Here is a 26,728-nt window from a genome sequence, read left to right as displayed (position 1 = left end):
AACAAACACTCATATTGAAGGCGCTTAATGGCATTAGTGCCTCACGCGGGCACACACAAACAAGCTTTTCTTATCCACAACGCCCACATGAGAGGGGGCTCTGAGTGTAGCTGCAGAGGTTGTCGCTCTGAAAGAAAACAGGATTATGAGTGCACTTGGAATGCTGTGTCGGTGTCAGAGAGGAAGGGAAACACACTTTTGCATAATCATAGATAGAACAATATTCAAAGGCTTGTGAATGTGCACGTACATGCCCCCCCCCCAAAAAAAAAGTAATTACATGTGCACTATGAAATGAGATCCACGGCGAGAGATGTACAGTAGAAAGGGGATTCATATGCGCCCATTCGACACGGTTTAACCTGACACATGTAACGTGACAAATTGGGGGTTGCACTACCCGCTTAACGTGTTCTGTGGCAAATCTAACTTTGTCCACAGCGTCAGTTTGTTACGGCGGGGTTGCAGCTTGCTGCGAGGTTCGTTCCCACGGGATGCAAACGGACGACTCCGGGCAGGACGTGCAGGTAGGAACATGATTTAATCTTGAAAACACTCAAAGCGGCACAAAAAACAGAAAAAAAACCGACGGAACAAGGTGCCGATCGCACTTGAAGCTAGGGCTAACTCTTAGCATACATTGTAAAAAAAATTCCTATTTTTATGGTTAATTTACTCTAAATTTCTACTGTAATTTTTCTATTTTTATTCAATAGTTTATAAAACTGTAGAATTGAATACATTATCTGTAAATAAACAATCCGCCTGTTATTTTAAGTAATATGCCAGTAATGACAAACTATGTATACTTCTATTTTTTTTACAGAAAAATACCAAATTAATTATACATAGCATTTTCTTAAATTACTTTCAAATTCATGTAAAATTACAGTAATTATCTTTCATTAAATATGTAGGTTGTTATATAAATGTCTACGTCCATACTAACAATCTAACACAGGGGTGTCAAACTCAAATACAGAGGGGGCCAAAATGTAAAACTGAACAAAGCCGCGGGCCAAGGTTGAACAAATTAACCTTTAACGTACTATACGAGCTATCGTCACGTCCGCTTTTCATCCATTCTAACATCGTTCAAACCCAGTCACAAGATATGTGCGGCTTCTGTACGCACGCATGAGCGAATGCAACGCATACTTCATCAACAGCGATACAGGTTACACTGAGGGTGCCAGTATAAAAACTTTAACACTGTTAGAAATATATGCCACACTGTAAATCCACACCAAACAAGAATGACAAACACATTTCGGGAGAACATCCGCACCGTAACACAACATAAACACAACAGAACAAATACCCAGAACCCCTTGCAGCACTAACTCTTCCGGGACGCTACAATATACAGCCCCACTACCACCAAACCCCCCCACCCCCCACACACACACGCACCTTGTAGCGTCCCGGAAGAGTTAGTGCTGCAAAGGATTCTGGGTAATAATTTGGAAAAACTCTGTAGAATAAAGGTATTTTTCTGCAGAACTGTTTGCATCGTCACTTTATTAAAGGTGGTTGATCTTAATAATTTAGTAAAAATCTGTAAAATTACGATATTTTTCCGCAAAACGTTTCATTAAAATTTCTGTAAATATAATGTTTTTGATCATTATTTGGTTTACAATGTTTTACTTTAACTTTATGGTTTTCGTTTGGCAGCCGTAGCTGTCAGTAGATGACTGTTTTTTTACAGAATTTTATTTTACAGTGTAGACTAGGAGACAAGCAAAACTTACGTGACGAGAGCATGAAGCAAACAAAGAAGCCAGACCGACTGACTGACAAAGGCAGGCTTAAATAATGTCTTTTGATTAGCAACAGGTGAGCGTCCCGAACACAAGAGGCAGGTGAAAATAATACGTAGCTATGGTAACCAACTCAGAAGTGCACAAACAGGAACTAAAGCAGTCCAAAACTAACAGAAAACACAAAACATGATCCGGACCACGGATCATGACACAATTGCTATGTAGAGTGGTGCTTTCCATCATTTTCGGCAGACTGCTTTGCAAAATGATTAACTCCCCTATTCCGCTCACGTGAGATTCACCCAGGAATGGGGCCACATGAATCCCTTTCCGATTGTATCATACATTCAGCCATTAGTAGTAATGATTTTCTTTCCGATCTGGTACAGAGTAAAATTCAGGCTGGTATCGGCGATACCGATCCGATACCGATACGTTGCGCAAATGTACCTAATATGTCTGCTGAAATAGTTCTATTATAATAGCTAAAAATGTCAAACAACATAGCACAAGGAATACAGTTTTTTATTTATAATTATTTAGTATTTATTAAAATATATATTCCATTCATCCATTTTGTACCGCTTGTCCCTTTCGGGGTCGCGGGGGGTGCTGGAGCCTATCTCAGCCGCATTCGGGCGGAAGGCGGGGTACACCCTGGATAAAATATATATTATTAGTATGTATTATTATATTTATGTATCATTTATTATTATTATTATTTATTTTCATATTTATTTATTTTGAACTCTGAAGTATATTGAGGTCGTAGCGTGAATAAAAATATAGTCAAGCTAATACAAAATTAAAAAAACGGACGATTCATACAAAGTACATGAAAATGGTGTTTCAAACCATAACAAAAGGAAATAAGTAAGATAATAGAAGCATTAAAGTAAATGAATTGATAAGAATTACTATTAGAATTAAAAAGCAAGTCACATTTCAGGTACGTAAACAGGTAACGTGAAAATACTCAACAAAAGCATCCAACATTGACACATTGCCTCATTCACAAGTTTAGTTACTTTTTTCCCCCCCTGTTAATGATACACATTATCTAAAATATCTAAAGTATCAAAAGTATTGATATTCCGATTTGAGAATCGATATTAGGGCAGAAAGATCTGGTATCTGTGGTATCGATATGTCAGTATCGATCCGTAAATAACTAGCCATTACTGTTTGGGAGGTATTTGTTAACATCGTTACTGCCACATGTGGTGCTATGTTAGAGGGGCATAGAAGTGCATTATGTCAGTTGTGTTCTCTGCTGGCCTAACATAACCAGAAATCATGATCATAATTAAAGATAAAAGTCATTTTTAATTTACTTTCCCTAAATATCTAAAAGTATTCATATTCTCTTCATGTTATATTATGCTCCTTCCAGTGCTGTTGTTTTTAGTTTTAGTTTGTAGCCAATCAGAATTCAGCTTGCTTATGTTGCCATGCCGTACCAAATCTGCCTGGGGCCTTCAGAATCAACAAAGTCTGTGCACTGTAAGTGAACGGGCACATACAGTTGATAGACAACTGCGATAGCCAATCAGATCACGATTTGTTGACAGTAAGGCCTTCTAGATGGCCTTATGCTGTGATTGGATACTCACTTGGGAGTACCAAGTGAGTATCCAATCACAAGTTGCGAAAACAGGAGCCATAGAAAGCCACAGAAAACTCGCCGGTACTCACAAAGAAGGAGCGCAACATGTTGATTAGTTGGCAGATATATACTGTATTTGCAAGGCCATTTTCAAGAAGGATACTTAAGAGAAACTATATCTTGTGAGACCATGTCGGCGATGAAATTGGGAAATGCCCGCATTTCCACTCAAATCAACCGACTACGAGGGGCTTTACGGCGTTAAATGGGTGCTACAAATTGCGAGTTCAAATATTTTATTTCTTTATTTTTCCACGTTTAATGTTTTTTTGCAATTTTAATTTTGACAGTAGCCACATAAGATATGTTTTAATTGCTGATGATTTTCAAATGCGCCAGAAAAGAACCCGTTTTGTACACTGTTGTAGTGCGTAAATGTGTTTCTGTATAGTTTTTCTCCAGCAATGGTCATGTGGGGACATACATTGTGGTATTTTGAGAGGTAATCATTGAAGTCGGACATCACTGAAGGCCTGGGTGGGAAACGCACGGCCCGCCACTGCATTATGTAATACTGAGAGCGGCTTCTAACCATACATATCATTAAAAAAAAAAATCTGAAAGTGGCAGTTGAAACGGTGTTATATGTCAGTTTTGTTTGTTATGACATACTTTTTGGTACGCGTATTGGATCTCATTGGTTGTGAGGTGATATTCTCAGCCAGTTTAATAAGTAACCCAGGAATGAATCAGTAATCCACACCAAGACACAAACAGGAAGAATTGAACAAACAACACGACTGTCCCAAAAATCCTTTTCACGGGCCTATTTTCTCCTAAATGCTAAATTGTATTCCAAAGATGAAGAGTGCTCATTTGACAAAACCCTTTTGTTGACTTCACAATCATAAGCAGCTTATTGTTCTCCTTTGAATAGTTCCTTTGAATCTGAATTTCCCCACATTTCAACAAATGCTGAGGCTATTTCACAAACGTTCCTAAGATTTGGATTGAACAAACGGTTTCTTTCAGCATTGCAATTTGTGTAAACGTGAAGTTGTTGGTGTGTTTCCACCTGAGAGACTGATGGCCTCCAGAATCATGCCAGCGATCTCGTCCTTCAGAGGGCTGTTGATGTTCGCAGTGTAGTGGAGGGCAGACCAGCCGCTGTCGTCTTGCACCCACAAATCTCTGAACACAAACGTTAAAGGCGGATTAGTTCAGACATGTCCTTAATGCAGTGCTTCTCCATTATTTTCTGTCACGCCCACCCGAGGGAGATTAAAAGATTTTGTGCCCACTTGTCTATAAAATTGTTGTAAGTACACCTCTGCGTGGTCCGTGTACCTTCCGTTCATTCTATTACTAATTCTGAAATGCAAATCAAAGAACACATTTCGGGCCATTTTTTCTATTTTCATTTCTGAAAAAAATTCAATGAAACTTTTTTAAAACGACAATAAAACAATAAGGCTGAACAAAGATGTTACCGTTCTGCTAAAACATGCTAAACACAAAGGAAAAGCTAAAATACTGCTTTCGGTTCAATTTGTCATCACACAGATAACCACAAATTCTTGCATTTTGGATTAAAGGCCCACTGAAACACACTACTACCGACCACACAGTCTGATAGTTTATATATCAATGATGAAATCTTAACATTGCAACACATGCCAATACGGCCTGGTTAGATTAGTAAAGTGCAATTTTAAATTTCCCGCGAAATATTCTGCTGGAAACATCTCGGTATGATGACGTTTGCGCGTGACGTCACGGATTGTGCGGACATATTGGGACACCATTGTTGCCAGCTATTAAGTTGTCTGTTTTCATCGCAAAATTCCACAGTATTCTGGACATCTGTGTTGGTGAATCTTTTGCAATTTGTTTAATGAACAATGAAGACAGCAAAGAAGAAAGCTGTAGGTGGGATCGGTGTATTAGCGGCTGGCTGCAGCAACACAACCAGGAGGACTTTGAGTTGGATGACAGACGCGCTACCGTGAGTACGCAGCTTTGGCTTCCAAACATTTGATCGCTTGCCCGTACGTGCGTGCCGCTATGTGCATGTCACGTACGTAAGTTTGGGGAAATATATGTGTTGTATGAACTTTACGGAGGTGAACGGTACTTTGGGCTGTGGGATTGAGTGTGTTGTGTGGGTGTTTGAGTTGTATTGGTGGGTTATATGGACGGGGGGGGGAGGTGTTTGTTATGCAGATTAATTTGTGGCTTATTAAATATAAGCCTGGTTGTGTTGTGGCTAATAGAGTATATATATGTCTTGTGTTTATTTACTGTTTTAGTCATTCCCAGCTGAATATCAGATCCCACCCGCCTCTCACAGCATCTTCCTTATCTGAATCGCTTCCACTGCCCTCTAGTCCTTCACTCTCACTTTCCTCATCCACAAATCTTTCATCCTCGCTCAAATTAATGGGGTAATCGTCGCTTTCTCGGTCCGAATCGCTCTCGCTGCTGCTGGCCATGATTGTAAACAATGTGCAGATGTGAGGAGCTCCACAACCTGTGACGTCACGTTACTTCCGGTACAGGCAAGGCTTTTTCATCAGCGACCAAAAGTTGCTGTTGTCGATGTTCTCTACTAAATCCTTTCAGCAAAAATATGGCAATATCGTGAAATGTAAATACAGTCATACATACTGCATAAACTGTGTTTATGCAGAATGCAAAACTGCGTGGTTATGACAAATTGAACTGGAAGCAGTATTTTAGCTTTAGTTTTTAGCATAACGGTCTGTGTACCTTCCATTCATTCTATTTCGGATTCTCTAATGTGAATCAAAAAAGACATTTTGGGCTATTTTTTCTATTTTAATTTCTGAAACAAAAGTCTGACAGCTATTTAGTGACACTTTTTTAAAACGACAATAGGACTCCTGCTGAACAAAAATGTTACAGTTATGCTAAAACATGATAAACGCAAAGGAAAAGCTAAAATACTGCTTCCGGTTCAATTTGTAATCACACAGATAACCACGCATTTTTGCATTTTGGATTAACATAAATTGGATTTTTGTGTTTATCTGGAAAAATAAAAATCCATAAAAGGAAAACAGCACAAAATCCAATATAATGGCAATATTTTAATGAAAATCAGCCTTTTTTTGTTTGTTTTAAAATCTGCCATATATAGTAAAAATCGAAAAGTGATCCTAATTTTGTGTTTTGATTTCCATTTCAGAATTGGAAATAGAATGAACACAAAGTACACGGAACCGTTTGGAAAAAATTTAAGTATGTAAATTAACATTTACAAAATATTTCTGTGTAAAAAAATTAATTTCACAATGTATATATCTGCGGTTACTATGTTTTTTCCCTAAAATTTAGTGGGTGCGGCTTATATAACGGTGTGCTCTACTGTCTGGAAAATAGTGTTAGATTTGTCATGAGAATGTACAGTACATGCATTTGTTTGTGTGGTGTAATCTAAGAAACATGTTTCCTTACACCGAGAGCCTCAGCAGTTCTTTGACCACTTCCGCGGGTCGGTGTTGCCATGGCAACAAAGACATGCCTTCAAACAGGTCGATGTCTCGCATGGCGACCATGAGTGGAGTCACGCCATCACTGTTGGGCACGTTGGCGTCCACTTTGTCCATCTGAGACTGACACACAACAATAAATGTAAACAATGATCCTAAAGATTGAAGAGTTTATGGGTTTCCAATGATACCTAATAGTCAATTTTTGCAGCCGGAGCAAGAACTTATTGATTTTATTTGCCAATACACTGAAGACTGCTTATTTCAAAAGTTGCATTAGCGTTATCCAAACACTGTTTTTTAATATTAATGGGTCTAAAAGCAGTAAATATCAAACATATGAAAATCAAATAAAGGCAAAAGGATGACAAAGCACTCTTGGAAATAATGAGAACATAATGAACATTTGTGCCTTGCCAGCAGGTGCTGCACTGTGTGCAAGTCTCCTTGCCAGGCGGCCTGCAGCAGCCTGGTCTGAGGGGGCAAATGAGGCCTGGACATCCAGCCCAGTATTTTCTCCTGGAGCTCCGGGGGGCTGACGTGTAGTCCTGTCTGCTTGGCAGAGTCACACAGAGTCATATCAGCCCCAGTCTGCAGCAGGCGCTCTACCACCTGTGTGCAACAGGGCACAGGGATAACTTCTATGAAGTACGATTGCAAAGACGGGAAAAAAGGGTTTTTAATCATGCTCACACGGAGCGAATCCACAAGCACAAAGTACAACTAGAATAGGCATAATGCTAAAAAGCCCAAGCTGAAATGCTAATAGATAGATAAGTAACAAAATATACGAACCCTGCAAAAGGAGCTAAAAAGCTTGAATGTTAACGTTACTGTTTTGATAGTTTTATATATATACATATATATACATACATACTGTATATATATATATATATATATATATATATATATATATATATATATATATATATATATATATATATATGTATATATACATATATATACATATATATATATATATATATATATATATATATATATATATATATATATATATATATATATATATATATGTATATATATATATATATATATATACACACACACATGTATATACAAGTATCATCCCTGCAGGACGAGGAATAGCTAAACATGCTTCACTACACACCGTAGCTCACCGCCTTCACAATGTAAACAAACGCCATTGGTGGATCTACACCTAACATCCACTGTAATGATACCAAGTACAGGAGTGTATCTAGTCGATACTACTATGATTACATCCATATTTTTTAGCATCACAAAATCTTTTTTTGTTTTAAAAAAAAAAAGTATATTATTTTTATAAACTTAGGAAATATGTCCCTGGACACATGAGGACTTTGAATATGACCAATGTATGATCCTGTAACTACTTGGTATCGGATCGATACCTGAATTTGTGGTATCATCCAAAACTAATGTAAAGTATCAAACAACAGAATAATTAGGGATTATTACATTTGAACAGAAGTGTAGATAGAACATGTTAAAAGAGAAAGTAAGCAGATATTAACAGTAAATGAACAAGTAGATTAATAATTCATTTTCTATCACTTGTCCTTAATAATTTTGACAAAATAATAGAATGAGAAATGACACAATATGTTAGCAGCTAAATTAGGAGCCTTTGTTTGTTTACTTACTACTAAAAGACAAGTTGTCTTGTATGTTCACTATTTTATTTAAGGACAAAGTTGCAATAACAAACACATGTTTAAGGTACCGTAAGATTTTTGGTTAATAATGCCATTTTTTTGTGGTCCACTTTATTTAGAAAAGTATCAAAAAGTACCGAAAAGTATCGAAATACATTTTGGTACCGGGACAACACTAATCCAGCAGGATGCATTGTGGGAATGAATAATATTGCACTTCACTCATCAACCACAGGGGAATATTATCCCTGGGGTCTGACACATTTCATGTGTTTGTTTTGAAAGGCCGGGTGAGGTAATGAGCCAATCACATGACCGCCTGAAGAACAACATCCGACATGCGAGGAAAGTTACATAAAGTCGGATTATGTGCACAATATACGGCATTTTTCATGGAGGGTACAGCATCTTACCTGAGTCATGCCATCACGACAGGCTTTGATGAGATGGTTGCAGAGCTCCTGATCATCACCAGCTTTGTGGGGTTCCAGATCCTCCTCATATTCCCCTTCTTGTTCAATGCTCACAATGATGTCCCGCAAATATTCCTCCTCTTGCTCTCCTCGCAGCATTGTGTCAACAGCCACCTTATCTTCTCCGTGTTCCAAAGAACTGTCAAACAAAGGAAGAAACCACAGGCTGTGTGTCAAGAGCACAACTGTATGTTGCTGTTTGTGTTTGCCCAGTGATGGAAGTCTCTAATGATCACTTTTTGTCTCCACGGAGACGCCACAGGAGGCGGGATTGGAATGATGTGTGTTGCATTACTGTCACTACGTCCGGGCCATCCAACTGGCGGCCGGGGGGCTAAATCCGGCACCATACCGTCCCCCCCCCCCGAGTTCAGTTCAAAACTTCAGCAAGCACATGTAAACACATTGGCAGATACTTGCATATACATTTTAACCTTGCAAGCAAACATAGAACACTGGAGTCCAAACGTGTGATTTACATAACCCCAAGCCAGTAAAGTTGGCACGTTGTGTAATTCTTTCCCATTCTTGCTTGATGTACAGCTTAAGTTGTTCCACAGCCCGGGGTCTCCGTTGTGGTATTTTAGGCTTCATATTGCGCTACACATTTTCAATGGGAGACAGGTCTGGACTACAGGCAGGCCAGTCTAGTACCCGCACTCTTTTACTATGAAGCCACGCTGTTGTGACACGTGGCTCTGCATTGTCTTGCTGAAATAAGCAGCGGCGTCCATGATAACGTTGCTTGGATGGCAACATACGTTGCTCTAAAACCTGTATGTACCTTTCAGCATTAATGGTGCCTTCACAGATGTGTAAGTTACCCAAGCCTTGGGCACTAATACACCCCCATACCATCACAGATGCTGGCTTTTGAACTTTGCGCCTAGAACAATCCGAATGGTTCTTTTCCTCTTTGTTCCGGAGGACACAACGTCCACGGTTTCTAAAAACAATTTGAAATGTGGACTCATCAGACCACAGAACACTTTTCCACTTTGCATCAGTCCATCTTAGATGAACTCGGGCCCAGCAAAGCCGGCAGCGTTTCTGGGTGTTGTTGATAAATGGCTTTCGCTTTGCATAGTAGAGTTTTAACTTGCACTTACAGATGTAGCGACCAACTGTAGTTACTGACAGTGGTTTTCTGAAGTTTCCCTGAGCCCATGTGGTGATATCCTTTACACACTGATGTCGGTTTTTGATGCCGTACCGCCTGAGGGATCGAAGGTCCGTAATATCATCGCTTACGTACTGTGATTTCTCCAGATTCTCTGAACCATTTGACGATATTATGGACCGCAGATGGTGAAATCCCTACATTCCTTACAATAGCTCATTGACAAATGTTGTTCTTAAACTGTTCAACAATTTGCTCACGCATTTGTTGACAAAGTGGTGACCCTCGCCCCATCCTTGTTTGTGAATGACTGAGCATTTCATGGAAGTTGCTTTTATACCCAATCATGGGCTCACCTGTTCCCAATTAGCCTGTTCACCTGTGGGATGTTACAAATAAGTGTTTGATGAGCATTCCCCAACTTCTCTTTTTTCCACTTGTGCCAGCTTTTTTGAAACATGTTGCAGGCATTAAATTCCAAATGAGCTAATATTTGCAAAAAATAACAAAGTTTTCCAGTTCGAACGTTAAGTATCTTGTCTTTGCAGTCTATTCCATTGAATATAGGTTGAAAAGGATTTGAAAATCATTGTATTCTGTTTTTATTTACGATTTACACAACGTGCCAACTTCACTGGTTTTGGGTTTTGTAAATAACTGAGGCGTTCCTCTTTAAGTCCTCTCCTTTTTGGCAGTTACAATTTGTTTTTCGTAATGTGATCAATGTAACTAAAGTGTTGCTGTAGCTTGCTTACTTCAGATACAGTCAGTAGTCATTTGTTCAACATCTTTAGTTATACTAGTGGTGTTCCTCAGGGTTCAATTTTAGGTCCTCTCTTTTTCATCAATCGGGCTATTCAACTTGTGGTCCTCAAGTTCAGTAAAAAAAAAAAATAGGGAGACACACTGTTTTGAAGCAGATTCTTAAAAACACTTAAAACAGCAGAGTGCTCCTGTCACTCTGACAAAAAATAAATAGACCAAAATCAAATGTCTACTGTAGAGGATGCTGGTTCTCCAGAATATACACAATGAGGCTAATAGTGAAGGGAAAAGTCCCTGGTCCTTAGCTTTCTGGAAAAGTGGCCCTCAAAACAATTTAGTTGGAAACCCCTGCTCTTAAGTCTGGACAAATAGAAAAAATGTGTACTATATTGAAAATAATATTGGCAAATATTAACCCTATGTGGCATACATTTTAAGAGCAGTTAAATGCCGATAGGGCAAAACAGTCCAGAGCGAGTTAAAACTGTACATACATTTTTTTGGGGGGTTAAATCTCTTCAGTCTAAATACAAATAGCTAACATGTCATGTTCTTTTATAACCCTTTGAATGCCGATTTAATCTAAATGTCAGTTTTTTTTTAATTTTTATATATAAAAGTAGTTATCATCCATATAGTAAATATGAAAAAAAAAAAAAGGATGGGGTATTGGGGTAAAGTTCCGGCCTGAATATACATAAGATTACGGTAGTAATAAAACTAATTTAGATACATTGTTTTATATTTTAAAAATATATTAAAGTAGTTTAGTGTCATTGGAGGAATTGTTTAATATTTCTAATGACACAGTCATTACACGGAGTGATTACCATATGAATTTTTCATTCAGGGTTTCATTTTGGAAAAAAATATGAATCAAATATTTCTTTATACTCTCTTTACTCACGAGGACTTTTTTGTCAATGCGGAAAAATATTTTTTTCAGTGTATCCTTGATATATGAAATAATTTTAAAGAAATATATACAAATTAAGAATGAAACAATTACCTCCTTGGAAAATCACATTTCATACAAATTAACACAACCAAAGTTATGGACAAAAATAGAGTAAATATTTAAAGACGAAAAAGTCCCCAATATACTCAAAGGGTTTATTGACTCTGGCACATGCACATTTTAAGTTATTGATTATATACAAACAAGATAAAACATTTGGTTATTTTTTTCAAAAATGTTGATATAATATTTTATTATATATTTACTATTTTTTTTTGTAAATTCAAAAAAAAAAAAGTTTAATTACTTTAATATTTTATTCATAATTTAATAAATAATTATAATTAAATTATATTTTTTGTGTAATGTATGTAGGGATGGGTACTGAATAGAGTACTTTTATTGGTACCGATTCACGTAAAACTGAGCAGTGCCATATTTTGATAACTTGGCTGAACGCCCCGTCTCGTTGCAGACTTAACACCGGCTCAAGCACTTGGCCTGGAAACAAGCAGTCAAGCACTCAGAGCGGACTATGCCGCTAATGTTACAACTTTCCATGCCAACAAAGCAAGAAGAAAGCACTCAGAAGTACAGAAAGGCTCCACTTTTTTAAAATGCGCGAGCTCGATGATATGCTACCGATTAATTTTTAGCAATTTTACATGGCGATTTCTGCACTTCCAAATTTGGTGTTCAAGAGTACAACTAAGATGGTTGTCACAAACAAACATCCTGTGTGTAATAGATACAATCCTTACAGTTTAAACACTTTGTAGGGTGCAACACAAACATTCAACTTAATGGCAAAGACTACTTCCCGACGAAAGAAACACACTGTAGCCTATACACTACGGCCACGTCTTGGAATTGCAACTGCATGCAAAGTCTACTGCATAATAGAGTGGAGTACAGTACTTGCAAATGAGACACAGAAGTGTAAGACAACAACTGAACAGCACTAAGTGTTAAGTGTTAAATACAATTTTTTTTTTTTTAACAATTAACATTCATCAACACATTTAAACACACACAAGCGTACCAAAATGGTACCGTAGAGTACCAAAATCAATTCCTAGGTACCGGGAATTAGTACCGTATGTAAAAAATGTTTAAGTACCCATCCCTAAATGTAGAGTATGTTATATTTGTGTATTAGGGACACCTTGTACAACATTATGCACCTGCTTGTGTCATGATATAAAAATATTATTTCAATTTCACCAGATAAACTCTAAAAATGAGTTTGCATGTGAGTCACATGAATGTTTAGTTCAAAAATAGTAAAACATGCCAGCAAACTTTGAAACATACGTTGTGTTTTTGTTTTATTTTACTTACTGAGACGGTGTTTCCATGTAAGACATTCCCCTCTGGACAGGTCCAAACTATTTGCAGATCATGTGATCTTCGAAACAAACATTACGTCCTTTTCTCAGCTCCAGCACTACTTTCTACTCGTACACTTTTCTTTGCACACCTTCTGCTCTATGTTTCCATCTAGTTGCCTTGGTAACCGACAGAGAGACAGGTTCTAAATAGGGGGAGGTTGTTTGTAGCCTTACACAACAAGACACAAACATTATGTTCTATCACATCAGTACAACATTTTTACAGTATGTAAAATGGTTTTGTAGTAAAAAAATAAAAAAAAATACTGTTTTTTTTCTAACTTTTTTCACAACATTTTTAGGAGACTGATTTCCCCAAGGTATGCAGGGATGACTAAGCTTTCCCGTAGAGGGCCACATAATTAATCATCATAAGATCTAAGGGGGCTCTTCTCTTTGATAAACAAAAACACTAAAACCCACTAAAAGAAATGTTGTAAAATACTGTAATAATACAATATTTATATTTTTAAAACAAATACTATTTCTTACAATATAAACAGCCTGCATGCGCAACTTTGTGTTATCAGCGTCAACATTTCAACATTTTCTCATTGCGTTACACCTGTTTGCTCTTTTATTCCAATATGTGTATGTTTTTTTGTACATTTGTATGTTTGTGTTTTTTCTAATACAAAGTAGTGCATAGTTCTAATTTACAGTTGTGCTCATAAGTTTACATACCCTGGGAGAATTTATGATTTATTGGCCATTCTTCAGAGAATATGAATAATAACACAAAAACCTTTCTTCCACTCATGCTTAATGGTTGTGTGAAGTGTGAAGCTATTTATTGGCAAACAACTGTGTTTACTCTTTTTAAATCAAAATGACAAAAAGAAAGTACGCAAATGACCCTGATCAAAAGTTTACATACCCCAGTGACTTTGATCTGATAACATGCACAAAAGTTGACACAAACAGGTTTGAATGGCTAATCAAGGTTCCAATCCTCAACTGTGACATGTTTGTTTGTAATTAATGTGTGTGTATAAAAGGTCAGTGAGTTTCTGGGCTTCTGATAGACCATTGCATCTTTCATCCAGTGCTGCACAGATGTGTCTGGATTCTGAGTCATGGGGAAGGCAAAATAATTGTCAAAGGATCTGCGAGAAAAGGCAATTGGACTGCATAAAACATGAAAGGGGTATAAAAAGTTATCCAAGGAATTGAGAATGCTAATCAGCAGTGTTCAAACGCTGATTAAGAAGTGGAAAATGAGGGATTCAGGTAGACCAGCAAAGATTTCAGCCACAACTGCAAGGATAATTGTTCGATATGCAAAGAAAAATCCACAAATAACTTAGACTGAAATACAGGACTCTGAAAAATTGTGGTATGGCTGTTTCAAGATGCACAATAAGGAGGCACTTGAAGAAAAATGGGCTGCATGGTCGAGTCACCAGAAGAAAGCCATTTCTGCGCAAATGTCACAAAGTGTCCCGCTTACATTACGCTAAACAGCACAGAGACACGCCTCAAAACTTCTGGAACAAAGTAATTTGGAGTGATGGCTTTCTGACTTTTATCACAATATTGCCCATTTTTTTGTCGTTCTTATAAAATAGTGACATTTTTTGAGTAATATCATGACTTTTGTCATAGTTTTGTCAAGTAAAATTCCGATTATCATTATAATATTCCGATTATCATTATAATATTGCCAAAATGATGAAGTTTTCTTTTGTCGAGTAAAATTACGACTCTCTTCATAAAATTGCCAAAATGTTAAGCTTTTCCTGTAAAATTGCGACTGTTATTGAGTAAACTTCCAACTTTTATCACAACATTGCACAAATGTTCAGTTTTTCTTGTAAACCTTTGACTTGCGTTGAGTAAAAGTTTTTATTGTGAAATTGTGACCTTTTTCTTGTGAAATTCCAATTCATTTTTCACAACAAACTTTTTTATGTTTGCATATTATATATATATTATTAATGTTGTAAATACAAATCTTTATATATCTAGAAAGGGTGGTCCTAAAGAGGTAGGCATTTTTCTGAGTTTTCAAGAAGATAGAAAATACAAGAATGTGTGTGTGTGTGTGTGTGTGTGTGTGTGTGTGTGTGTGTGTGTGTGTGTGTGTGTGTGTGTGTGTGTGTGTTCTTGTATTTCTACCCTTCTTGAGACATCAACAAGGAAAAGTACCTTCCATATGAGGACCGGTGCACAAGTTAGGACCGAAATCATGGTCCTATTAAGGAAAACCATTGCATCTAATAGTGAATGTCTCATTTGCACCCCTGGTGGTCAAAATTAGGGTGGTCCCAAATGGGAGGGATTTTATAAATTGTCTGTGTGTCGGTGTTAAAAGTGCTCCCCCTCTGGTCAACATATGAAATAACAAGTGTGTGTAAAACATTTTAAGTGCTCCCCCTCTGGTTAACATATTTAATAACAAGTGTGTGTAAGAAATTGAAATGTGTCCCTTTGGCCAAATTTAATCAAAGAAATAAAATAAATATGTACTGTTTATAGAGACATACTGTAATAACTTGAAGTAAATAATGAAGATTAAAAAAAAAATTACAAACAAAACATTTTGAAAAAAATAAAATTAACGAAAAGCAATCTTTTTCTCACAATGAGTCGACTTTTTTCTTATAAAGTTGGGAAGAATTTCTCATATTATATCTGTATCTGTAATATTGCAGTATTTTCTCGTACAATTATTACTTTTTAATGCAAAATTACTCCTTTTCAATGCAAAATGGTGACATTTGTCATATAAAATTGACTTTTATCACAATATTGCCCTTTTTTTTTTGTTCTTGTAAAACAGTGACATTTTTTGAGTAAAATTATGACTTTTGTCATAGTTTTGCCAAGTAAAATTACGATTATCTTTACAATATTGCCAAAATGATGAAGTTTTCTTATAAAATTGCGACTTTTGTCGAGTAAAATTACGACTCTCCATCCATCTATCCATTTTCTACCGCTTATTCCCTTCGGGGTCGCGGGGGGCGCTGGAGCCTATCTCAGCTACAATCGGGCGGAAGGCGGGGTACACCCTGGACAAGTCGCCACCTCATCGCAGTACGACTCTTCATAAAATTGCCAAAATGTTAAGCTTTTCTTGTAAAATTGCGACTGTTATTGAGTAAACTTCCAACTTTTATCATAATATTGCACAAATGTTCAGTTCTTCTTGTAAACTTTTGACTTGCGTCGAGTAAAATTACGACTTTTATTATAATAATGCCAAAATTCCAAGTTTTTCTTGTGAAATTCCAATTCATTTTTCACAACAAGCTTTTTTATGTTTGCATATTATGTATGTATTATTAATGTGGTAAATACAAATCTTTATATATCTAGAAAGGGTGGTCCTAAAGAGGTAGGCATTTTTCTGAGTTTTCAAGAAGATAGAAAATACAAGAATGTGTGTGTTTGTGTGTGTGTGTGTGTGTGTTCTTGTATTTCTACCCTTCTTGAGACATCAACAAGGAAAAGTACCTTCCATATGAGGACCGGTGAACAAGTTAGGACCGAAATCATGGTCCCAATACTGAAAACAATTACATCTAATAGAGAATGTCTCATTTGCACCCCTGGTGGTGAAATCTATCAAAATTAGGGTGATTCCAAAAAGGAGGGATTTTTCAAATTGCTCTGGTCAACATAAGAAATAACAAGTGTGTGTAAACATTTTAAGTGCTCCCCCTCTGGCTAATATATGTAATAACAAGTGTGTGTAAGAAATTGAAATGCGCCCCTTTTTGCCAAAATTAATTAAAAAAATTAATAAATATGTATACAGAGACACACTGTAATAACTTGAAGTAAATAATGAAGATTAAAAAAACAATTACAAACAAAAAATTAAAAACATTTCACTAAAAGCTGACCTATTTTATATTTGCATAGTTTGTGTATATTATTAATGTTGTAAATACAAATCTTTATATATCTAGAAAGGGTGGTCCTAAAGAGGTAGGCATTTTTGTGTGTCTGTTTTAAAAGTGCTACCCCTCTGGTCAACATATGAAATAACAAGTGTGTGTAAACATTTTAAGTGCTCCCTCTCTGGCCAATATATGTAATAACAAGTGTGTGTAAGAAATTGAAATGCGCCCCTTTTGGCCAAAATTAATTTAAAAAATAAATAAATATGTATATAGAGACACACTGTAATAACGAAGTAAATAATGAAGATAAAAAAACTATTACAAAAAAAAAAAAATTCACTAAAAGCTTACCTTTTTTATATTTGCATAGTTTGTATATATTATTAATGTTGTAAATACAATACTTTATATATCTAGAAAGGGTGGTCCTAAAGAGGTAGGCATTTTTCGGAGGTCTCAAGAAGGTAACAAATACAAGTGTATGTGTGGGGGTGTGTTTGTGTGTGTATTGTGTTTAACTTGGTTTTGAGCAAACAACAGAATGTAATTAGAAATAACAATTAACTAGTTTAAATATTGTGTTAATATTGTTAAACTGACCACCATGAATACATTGAATTTTTTTTAAAACATCAACAGCATAAAACTCTAATAAATCTTTATTCCGAGTATAGTCATAATTAGGGATGTCCGATAATGGCTTTTTGCCGATATCCGATATTCCGATATTGTCCAACTCTTTAATTACAGATACCAATATCAACCGATACCGATATCAACCGATACCGATATATACAGTCGTGGAATTAACACATTATTATGCCTAATTCCGGGCTCGGGATCTTTCTGTGTGGAGTTTGCATGTTCTCCCCGTGACTGCGTGGGTTCCCTCCGGGTACTCCGGCTTCCTCCCACTTCCAAAAACCTGCACCTGGGGATAGGTTGATTGGCAACACTAAATTGGCCCTAGTGTGTGAATGTGAGTGTGAATGTTGTCTGTCTATCTGTGTTGGCCCTGCGATGAGGTGGCGACTTGTCCAGGGTGTACCCCGCCTTCCGCCCGATTGTAGCTGAGATAGGCTCCAGCTCCCCCCGCGACCCCGAAGGGAATAAGCGGTAGAAAATGGATGGATGGATGGATGGATGGATTATGCCTAATTTGGACAACCAAGTATGGTGAAGATAAGGTCCTTTTTAAAAATTAAATAAATAAATTAAAAACATTTTCTTGAATAAAAAAGAAAGTAAAACAATATAAAAACAGTTACATAGAAACTAGTAATTAATGAAAATGAGTCAAATTAACTGTTAAAGGTTAGTACTATTAGTGGACCAGCAGCACGCACAATCATGTGTGCTTACGGACTGTATCCCTTGCAGACTGTATTGTTATATATTGATATATAATGTAGGAACCAGAATATTAATAACAGAAAGAAACAACCCTTTTGTGTGAATGAGTGTGAATGGGGGAGGGAGGTTTTTTTGGTTAGTGCACTAATTGTAAGTGTATCTTGTGTTTTTTATGTTGATTTAATAAAAAAATTAAAAAAAAAAAAAAAAAAAAAAGCGATACCGATAATAAAAAAACAGATACCGATAATTTCCGATATTACATTTTAAAGCATTTATCGGACATCTCTAGTCATAATCAATAAATAAATGCAACAATGATTTAGAAAGTATCACTCTCGGCAATGATGCCTTTACTTACCAACATGTGCAGTAAATACGCTGCAGTTCTCCAAACGACCAGTAGATGGCAGTAGCTGACAACACAATTCCCCATACACCTGTCTTTGAACCTGCAAATAAATATTCACAGCTGTTGAGCACAGACTAACACCAACTTTATGGAAAGTTGAACATATTATTATACAGATTATTATGAAGGTGCCACTAATTAGAAAACAATTAAAGACGTGGCGTTGTGGGTGGAATTTACCAGCACCTTCATCTGGGCATAAAATGCTATGTTTGAGTCTACCTTAATGTCCACACACACACACACACACACACACACACACACACACACACACACACACACACACACACACACACACACACACACACACACACACACACACACACACACACACACACACACACACACACACACACACACACACACACACACACACACACACACACACACTGGCGCGTCCCAGCGCACACTTGCCAACAACTTCAGCGCCCATTCCTGACTGCATGACCCGGATAAGTGTCACTCACGTCGGCTTGAGGCACAGCGGGAGCCCCTGGTGGTGGTGGTGGTAGGTGTGGGGTGGAGGCTGTATAGGCACGGCGGAGAGTTTACGTCGCAGAACACCGGAGAAGCTCTCACTGTGGTGGAGACACGACGAGGGAGGACCTGGATGGTGTCCACTAACTGCCTTTGAGCGCCGAGGACTCGTCCTGCCCTCCACGAACTTGTGTGAGGACATCTTGCGGGAGGATGGTAGCGCGTATCAGGGCAGCCCAGCAGAGACCGACGCTCCTGTGGCTCGTTGTAGGTGAGTACACAACACAACACAACACAACACAACACAACACAACACTGTCACTGTCATGTGTGTCGTGACTACTCTATAGAATGTTGACTTAGCACACCATGTATAAAAAACAGTTGACTGCTGCGGTTTTGTGTTTAGTTTGAAATGAGCATGTAAACAATGAGTAATTATATGTGCAGTGTATCAACTAAAGCATGTCCTCGTCAGCATAAATGATCCAATTCCAGCATATAGTTATGTAACGCTACATACATACATAAATAGCCTACTACTAAATGGCTTTAAAAGTCGTATATAAGTCTTATAATGAAGGCAAAGCATCACATAAGTGTCTATATTAGTTATAATAGCCTACTATCAAAATGACTTTAAAAATCTTATATAAGTGTTATAATGAAGGCAACAGATGACGTTAATGTGTCTGTTAGTTATAATAGCCTACTATCAAAATGACTTTAAAAGTCTTATATAAGTGTTATAATGAAGGCAACAGATGACGTAAGTTTTTATTCTAGTTATAATAGCCTACTATCAAAATGACTTTAAAAGTCATATATAAGTCTTATAATGAAGACAACGCATGAAATAAGTGTCTATATTAGTTATAATAGCCTACTATCAAAATTACTTTAGAAGTCGTATATAAGTCTTATAATGAAGGCAACGCATGACGTAAGTGTCTATATCAGTTATAATAGCCTACTATCAAAATTACTTTAAAAGTCTTATATAAGTGTTATAATGAAGGCAACAGATGACGTAAGTGTCTATTCTAGTTGTAATAGCCTACTATCAAACTGACTTTAAAAGTCTTATATAAGTGTTATAATGAAGGCAACAAATGACGTGTCTATATTAGCTATAATTGCCTACTATCAACATTTTTTGAAAAGTCTTATATAAGTGTTATAATGAAGGCAACAGATGACGTAAGTGTCTATTCTAGTTATAATAGCCTACTATCAAACTGACTTTAAAAGTCTTATATAAGTGTTATAATGAAGGCAACAAATGACGTGTCTATATTAGCTATAATAGCCTACTTTCAAAATTACTTGAAAAGTCTTATATAAGTGTTATAATGAAGGCAACAGATGACGTAAGTGTCTATTCTAGTTATAATAGCCTACTATCAAACTGACTTTAAAAGTCTTTCTAGTTATAATAGCCTACTATCAAACTGACTTTAAAAGTCTTATACAAGTGTTATAATGAAGGCAACAAATGACGTAAGTGTCTATATTAGCTATAATAGCCTACTATCAAAATGATTTTAAAAATCTTATGTAAGTGTTATAATAAAGGCAACAGATGACGTAAGTGTCTATATTAGCTATAATAGCCTACTATCAAAATGACTTTCGAAGTCGTATATAAGTCTTATAATGAAGGCAACGCATGACGTAAGTGTCTATATCAGTTATAATAGCCTACTATCAAAATTACTTTAAAAGTCTTATATAAGTGTTATAATGAAGGCAACCGATGACGTAAGTGTCTATTGTAGTTATAATAGCCTACTATCAAACTGACTTTAAAAGTCTTATATAAGTGTTATAATGAAGGCAACAAATGACGTGTCTATATTAGCTATAATAGCCTACTATCAAATTTTTTTGAAAAGTCTTATATAAGTGTTATAATGAAGGCAACAGATGACGTAAGTGTCTATTCTAGTTATAATAGCCTACTATCAAACTGACTTTAAAAGTCTTATATAAGTGTTATAATGAAGGCAACAAATGACGTGTCTATATTAGCTATAATAGCCTACTTTCAAAATTACTTGAAAAGTCTTATATAAGTGTTATAATGAAGGCAACAGATGACGTAAGTGTCTATTCTAGTTATAATAGCCTACTATCAAACTGACTTTAAAAGTCTTTCTAGTTATAATAGCCTACTATCAAACTGACTTTAAAAGTCTTATATAAGTGTTATAATGAAGGCAACAAATGACGTAAGTGTCTATATTAGCTATAATAGCCTACTATCAAAATGATTTGAAAAATCTTATGTAAGTGTTATAATAAAGGCAACAGATGACGTAAGTGTCTATATTAGCTATAATAGCCTACTATCAAAATGACTTTAAAAGTCTTATATAAGTGTTATAGTGAAGGCAACACATGACGTAAGTGTCTATATTAGTTGTAATAGCCTACTATCAAAATGACTTTAAAAGTCTTATATAGGGGTTATAATGAAGGCAACAGATGATGTAAGTGTCTATACTAGTTATAATAAACGACTATCAAAATGACTTTAGAAGTCGTATATAAGTCTTATAATGAAGGCAACGCATGACGTAAGTGTCTATATCAGTTATAATAGCCTACTATTAAAATGACTTTAAAAGTTGTATATAAGTGTTATAATGAAGGCAACAGATGACGTAAGTGTCTATTCTTGTTATAATAGCCTACTATCAAACTGACTTTAAAAGTCTTACATAAGTGTTATAATGAAGGCAACAAATGACGTAAGTGTCTATATTAGCTATAATAGCCTACTATCAAAATTACTTTAAAAATCTTATGTAAGTGTTATAATAAAGGCAACAGATGACGTAAGTGCCTATATTAGCTATAATAGCCTACTATCAAAATGACTTTAAAAGTCTTATATAAGTGTTATAATGAAGGCAACACATGACGTAAGTGTCTATATTAGTTATAATAGCCTACTATCAAAATGACTTTAAAAGTCTTATATAGGGGTTATAATGAAGGCAACAGATGATGTAAGTGTCTATACTAGTTAAAATAGTCTACTATCAAACTGACTTTAAAAGTCTTTAATAAGTGTTATAATGAAGGCAACAAATGACGTAAGTGTCTATATTAGCTATAATAGCCTACTATCAAAATTACTTGAAGCGTCTTATATAAGTCTTATAATAAGGGCAACGCATGACGCAAGTGTCTATATCAGTTATAATAGCCTACTATCAAAATGACTTTAAAAGTCTTATATAAGTGTTACAATGAAGGCAACAGATGACGCAAGTGTCTATTCTAGTTATAATAGCCTACTATCAAAATGACTTTAAAAGTCGTATATAAGTGTTATAATGAAGGCAACAGATGATGTAAGTGTCTATATTAGCTATAATAGCCTACTATCAAAATGACTTTAAAAGTCTTATATAAGTGTTATAATGAAGGCAACACATGACGTAAGTGTCAGTTATAATAGCCTACTATCAGAATGACTTTAAAAGTCTTATATAAGTAAACGATGTTTACCTTTTACACTTATTGTGACCACCGCAGAGTGTGTGCTTTTTGTGTCTTAAAAATTGCAAATAGCAAAAAATCCTCACATTTATGGGTGCAATACATCTTTGGACATTTTCGACCAATATTTTAAGTCAAAGCATAATATTTTGTGTAAATGTATCAATAAGTGCTTTAAATACATTATGCTTGTGTAAGGTACTTTTTTGAAACCTTTATTTAGCGCGGTCAGACCGGATGTTGCACACAGCGCTGTTGTTGGGAAGGGGGAGGAGGTGTGCTGTTGTTTTTGGCTTGACGTGTGAAAACGACTTGAGGCTTTGTAAAAAAAACAAAAAACAGAGAGTCTGTTTGTACATTGATATTACATTCATGATGTCGTTCACAACAACACAAGCAGATGAGATGTGTTGTGGGTGTCTGGCGAGCTTTAGCGTCGTAGTTTAGTCGCTGTTTCAAGTGGCTGTCCCCACATTGTTTAGTTCAAAACGGGGTGGTTGAGTGTTTCGGGGATGACTGAGCGGTACATAGACAGGTGTTCTTTCACTTCACAATGACAGCATTTCACTCACATTTATTTTATATTTACCTGGTATTCTGCGTTTTACAGTGGATTCCGTTTTATTGGCCAATTCTGTTACGTTAACGCGGAAATCATATGCATTACTTTTTTGTTGGGTTTAGTGATCATTGATTAGGCTTATTAGCGCCAAATAAAAAGTAGCCACCATGGTGAGATCCCAAACTTTTAGTAGACTTTTTTTTTTTTACTCATACGCTCACTAATCCGTTATATCGTTTCAAGCTAAGGCATTTGCATGCGCGTTGTTTCTTTCTATTATAATACTTTTTTGATCGTGAGAAGCCAAAATGGAAATTGAAAGAGGATGTTGCATATAATTGCATATAATAATTGAATAATAATCTGATGAAATTCAAATTGGAGTGAGGAAAAAAGGAACCATGTTTTGGTTTTGCCAAATAATTCCGAATGACATTTCAAAGAAAAGTGCAGCTAAGATTCTTTTAAATCAATCAATCAATCAATCAATGTTTTTTTTTTATATAGCCCTAAATCACAAGTGTCTCAAAGGGCTGCACAAGCCACAACGACATCCTCGGTTCAGATCCCACAACAGGGCAAGGAAAAACTGAAGAAAAGAAACGGCAGATCAACTGGTCTAAAAGGGAGGTCTATTTAAAGGCTAGAGTATACAAATGAGTTTTAAGATGGGATTTAAATGCTTCTACTGAGGTAGCATCTCTAACTGTTACTGGGAGGGCATTCCAGGGTACTGGAGCCCGAATAGAAAACGCTCTATAGCCCGCAGATTTATTTTGGGCTCTGGAATCACTAATAAGCCAGAGTTCTTTGAATATGTCTTTGGTGCTTGTTAAAATGCTGCAAAGCAACACAAAGCAGCCTAAATTCTCCTTCAAAGGGGGTACCATGGATTATACCTCTAAAGTGTTTTATTTTTTTATATTGGTAGCTTTTATTCTCCATCATGTACATGCACGGCCCCATGCACACACACTTGGTATGTTTACATGCACTAAATAAATAATTATTGCATGGATTTGATTAAAACCAGCTTTTTAAAACACATGTAAAAACCTTAATTATTATTTTTATATTTTTTAAAGATAATATTAACATGTCAAATTAATCTCTAGATAAACCCCCTAAATAATTTGGTTTTGTTTATTTTATTTTATTTTTCACAAAAAAAGTGCTTGCAAATTCAGTATAAAGTGGCCAGCATATAAATGCAAATATTAATATAACCCGTCATTATTCACTTAAATATGACTCTAAATATGGCAATTTTATCAATTATTATCAGTCGATAATAATAATCATAACAATACATAATTAATGTTATGATAATATTATTCTTAGTGCATCTACTGGGGTTTAAGTCTCGCCCTGTCCTTAAAAACTAGTGATGCCTTTGATTTCAACTTTAATCGAGGGTCTTTGAACGCACCACAGTTGTGTGCAATGAGTCGCACAAGTGAAATTTGTACATAACTTTCTCCTGTGCTGCCACAGATAGATTTATTATATTTTTACCTTTTTTCTATCAAATATCTTTGTTCCAAATATCTGCGTGTGACTGCTTAAAGGTGCGCTTTGATGACGTTGTGACGTCCGTGTTGAGTAAAGTGTTCGAAGTTAGGTTCCAGGTGGAACGAACCATTTAGAATTTTAGAAATGGGGTGTCTTATTAAAATTTATGACAGAAAAATGGGCACGCCTGATGTACGGGATACGTGTGTAGCCACTACTCCCTAGAATGAAGAATGTTTACTCTGCTGTTGTTGCCTTGTGATGCAGCTGTCAATGTAACGATGTTGTGATGCAGCGGTCAAGTCCAGGGATCACACAAAACATGGTTTACGGTATAAGTTTATTTCTAACATGCATACAGTTACAACATGATACATCAAACGTGTCTGTTTGGATGATATTAAACAATTACAGTGATGCAATAAGCATTCCTCTGAAAAGACTGATCTGTTTTCACTCATTCTTAAAGGCCTACTGAAATGAATTTTTTTTATTTAAACGGGGATAGCAGATCTATTCTATGTGTCATACTTGATCATTTCGCGATATTGCATAAGTGTTATAATGATACAGCATATTTTTGCTGAAAGGATTTAGTATAGAACAACGACGATAAAGATTGCAACTTTTGGTATCTGATAAAAAAAAAGGCTTGCACCTACCGGAAGTAGCGTGACGTAGTCAGTTGAACATATACGCAAAGTTCCCTATTGTTTACAATGATGGCCGCATGAAGTGAGAGAGATTCGGACCGAGAAAGCGACAATTTCCCCATTAATTTGAGCGAGGATGAAAGATTTGTGGATGAGTAAAGTGCAAGTGAAGGACTAGTGGGGAGTTGAAGCTATTCAGATAGGGAAGATGCTGTGAGAGCCGGGGGTGACCTGATATTCAGCTGGGAATGACTACTTTAGTAAATAAACACAAGACATATATATACTCTATTAGCCACAACACAACCAGGCTTATATTTAATATGCCACAAATTAATCCTGCATAATAACACCTGCGTGTTTGTTATGCTAGCTTCTAGCTCCTCTGCTAGCTCCTAGCTCCATAGAACACGCCAATACAATTCAAACACCTGATCAACACACACAATCACTCAGCCCAAAAGACCGTTCACCTAACCCAAGGTTCATAAAGCTTATATATTTTTAAAAAGTTACGTACGTGACGCGCACGTACGGTACGGTACGTGTTATGCTAGCTCCTAGCTCCTCTGCTAGCTCCTAGCTCCATAGAACACGCCAATACAATTCAAACACATGATCAACACACACAATCACTCAGCCCAAAAGACCGTTCACCTAACCCAAGGTTCATAAAGCTTATATATTTTAAAAAAGTTACGTACATACGCAAAAAAAAGCCAAAGCTGCATACTCACAGTAGCACGTCTGCGTCTTTGTCATCCAAATCAAAGTAATCCTGGTAAGAGTCTGTGTTGTCCCAGTTCTCTACAGGCGTCTGTGTATCCAAGTCAAATGTCCTCCTGGTTAGAGTCTCTGTTATCCGAGTTCTTCCATCTTGACTGCATCTTTCGGGAATGTAAACAAAGAAGCGCCGGCTGTGTACTGTTGTGGCTGACTACGTTCGAAAAATACGTCCATTTCGCACCGACAACTTTCTTCTTTGCTTGCTCAGCTTCCTTCTTCATAATGCAATGAACATGATTGAAACAGATTCACGAACACAGATGTCCAGAATACTGTGGAATTATGAAATGAAAACAGAGCTTTTTCGTATTGGCTTCAATGTGGAAGGCATACCCGTGTTCGCCGGTCTACGTCACGCGCATA

General features: G+C 36.3%; 2 protein-coding genes across 2 annotated transcripts in view; one reads left to right on the top strand and one right to left on the bottom strand.

The window, feature by feature from the left end:
* The window catches only part of map3k19 (mitogen-activated protein kinase kinase kinase 19), a 68,033-nt gene that overhangs the window by 20,630 nt on the left and 20,675 nt on the right, over window positions 1–26,728 (bottom strand). The window contains exons 2-7 of the mRNA XM_062067181.1: window positions 19,333–19,597; window positions 18,815–18,905; window positions 8,956–9,154; window positions 7,302–7,496; window positions 6,850–7,007; window positions 4,448–4,563 (exon numbers count right to left, since the gene is read on the bottom strand). Coding sequence (XP_061923165.1) covers window positions 4,448–4,563; window positions 6,850–7,007; window positions 7,302–7,496; window positions 8,956–9,154; window positions 18,815–18,905; window positions 19,333–19,597 — 1,024 coding nt within the window. The remainder of the gene's footprint in view (window positions 1–4,447; window positions 4,564–6,849; window positions 7,008–7,301; window positions 7,497–8,955; window positions 9,155–18,814; window positions 18,906–19,332; window positions 19,598–26,728) is intronic.
* The window catches only part of LOC133663273 (receptor activity-modifying protein 1-like), a 159,577-nt gene continuing 152,222 nt past the window's right edge, over window positions 19,374–26,728 (top strand). The window contains exon 1 of the mRNA XM_062067626.1: window positions 19,374–19,613. Coding sequence (XP_061923610.1) covers window positions 19,556–19,613 — 58 coding nt within the window. The 5' untranslated portion in view covers window positions 19,374–19,555. The remainder of the gene's footprint in view (window positions 19,614–26,728) is intronic.

The sequence above is a fragment of the Entelurus aequoreus genome, linkage group LG13 (assembly GCF_033978785.1).
Source record: "Entelurus aequoreus isolate RoL-2023_Sb linkage group LG13, RoL_Eaeq_v1.1, whole genome shotgun sequence".
Lineage (NCBI taxonomy): Eukaryota > Metazoa > Chordata > Actinopteri > Syngnathiformes > Syngnathidae > Entelurus > Entelurus aequoreus.
The sequence above is the reverse complement of the archived record's forward strand: the minus strand, read 5'-3'. Positions and strand labels throughout refer to the sequence as shown.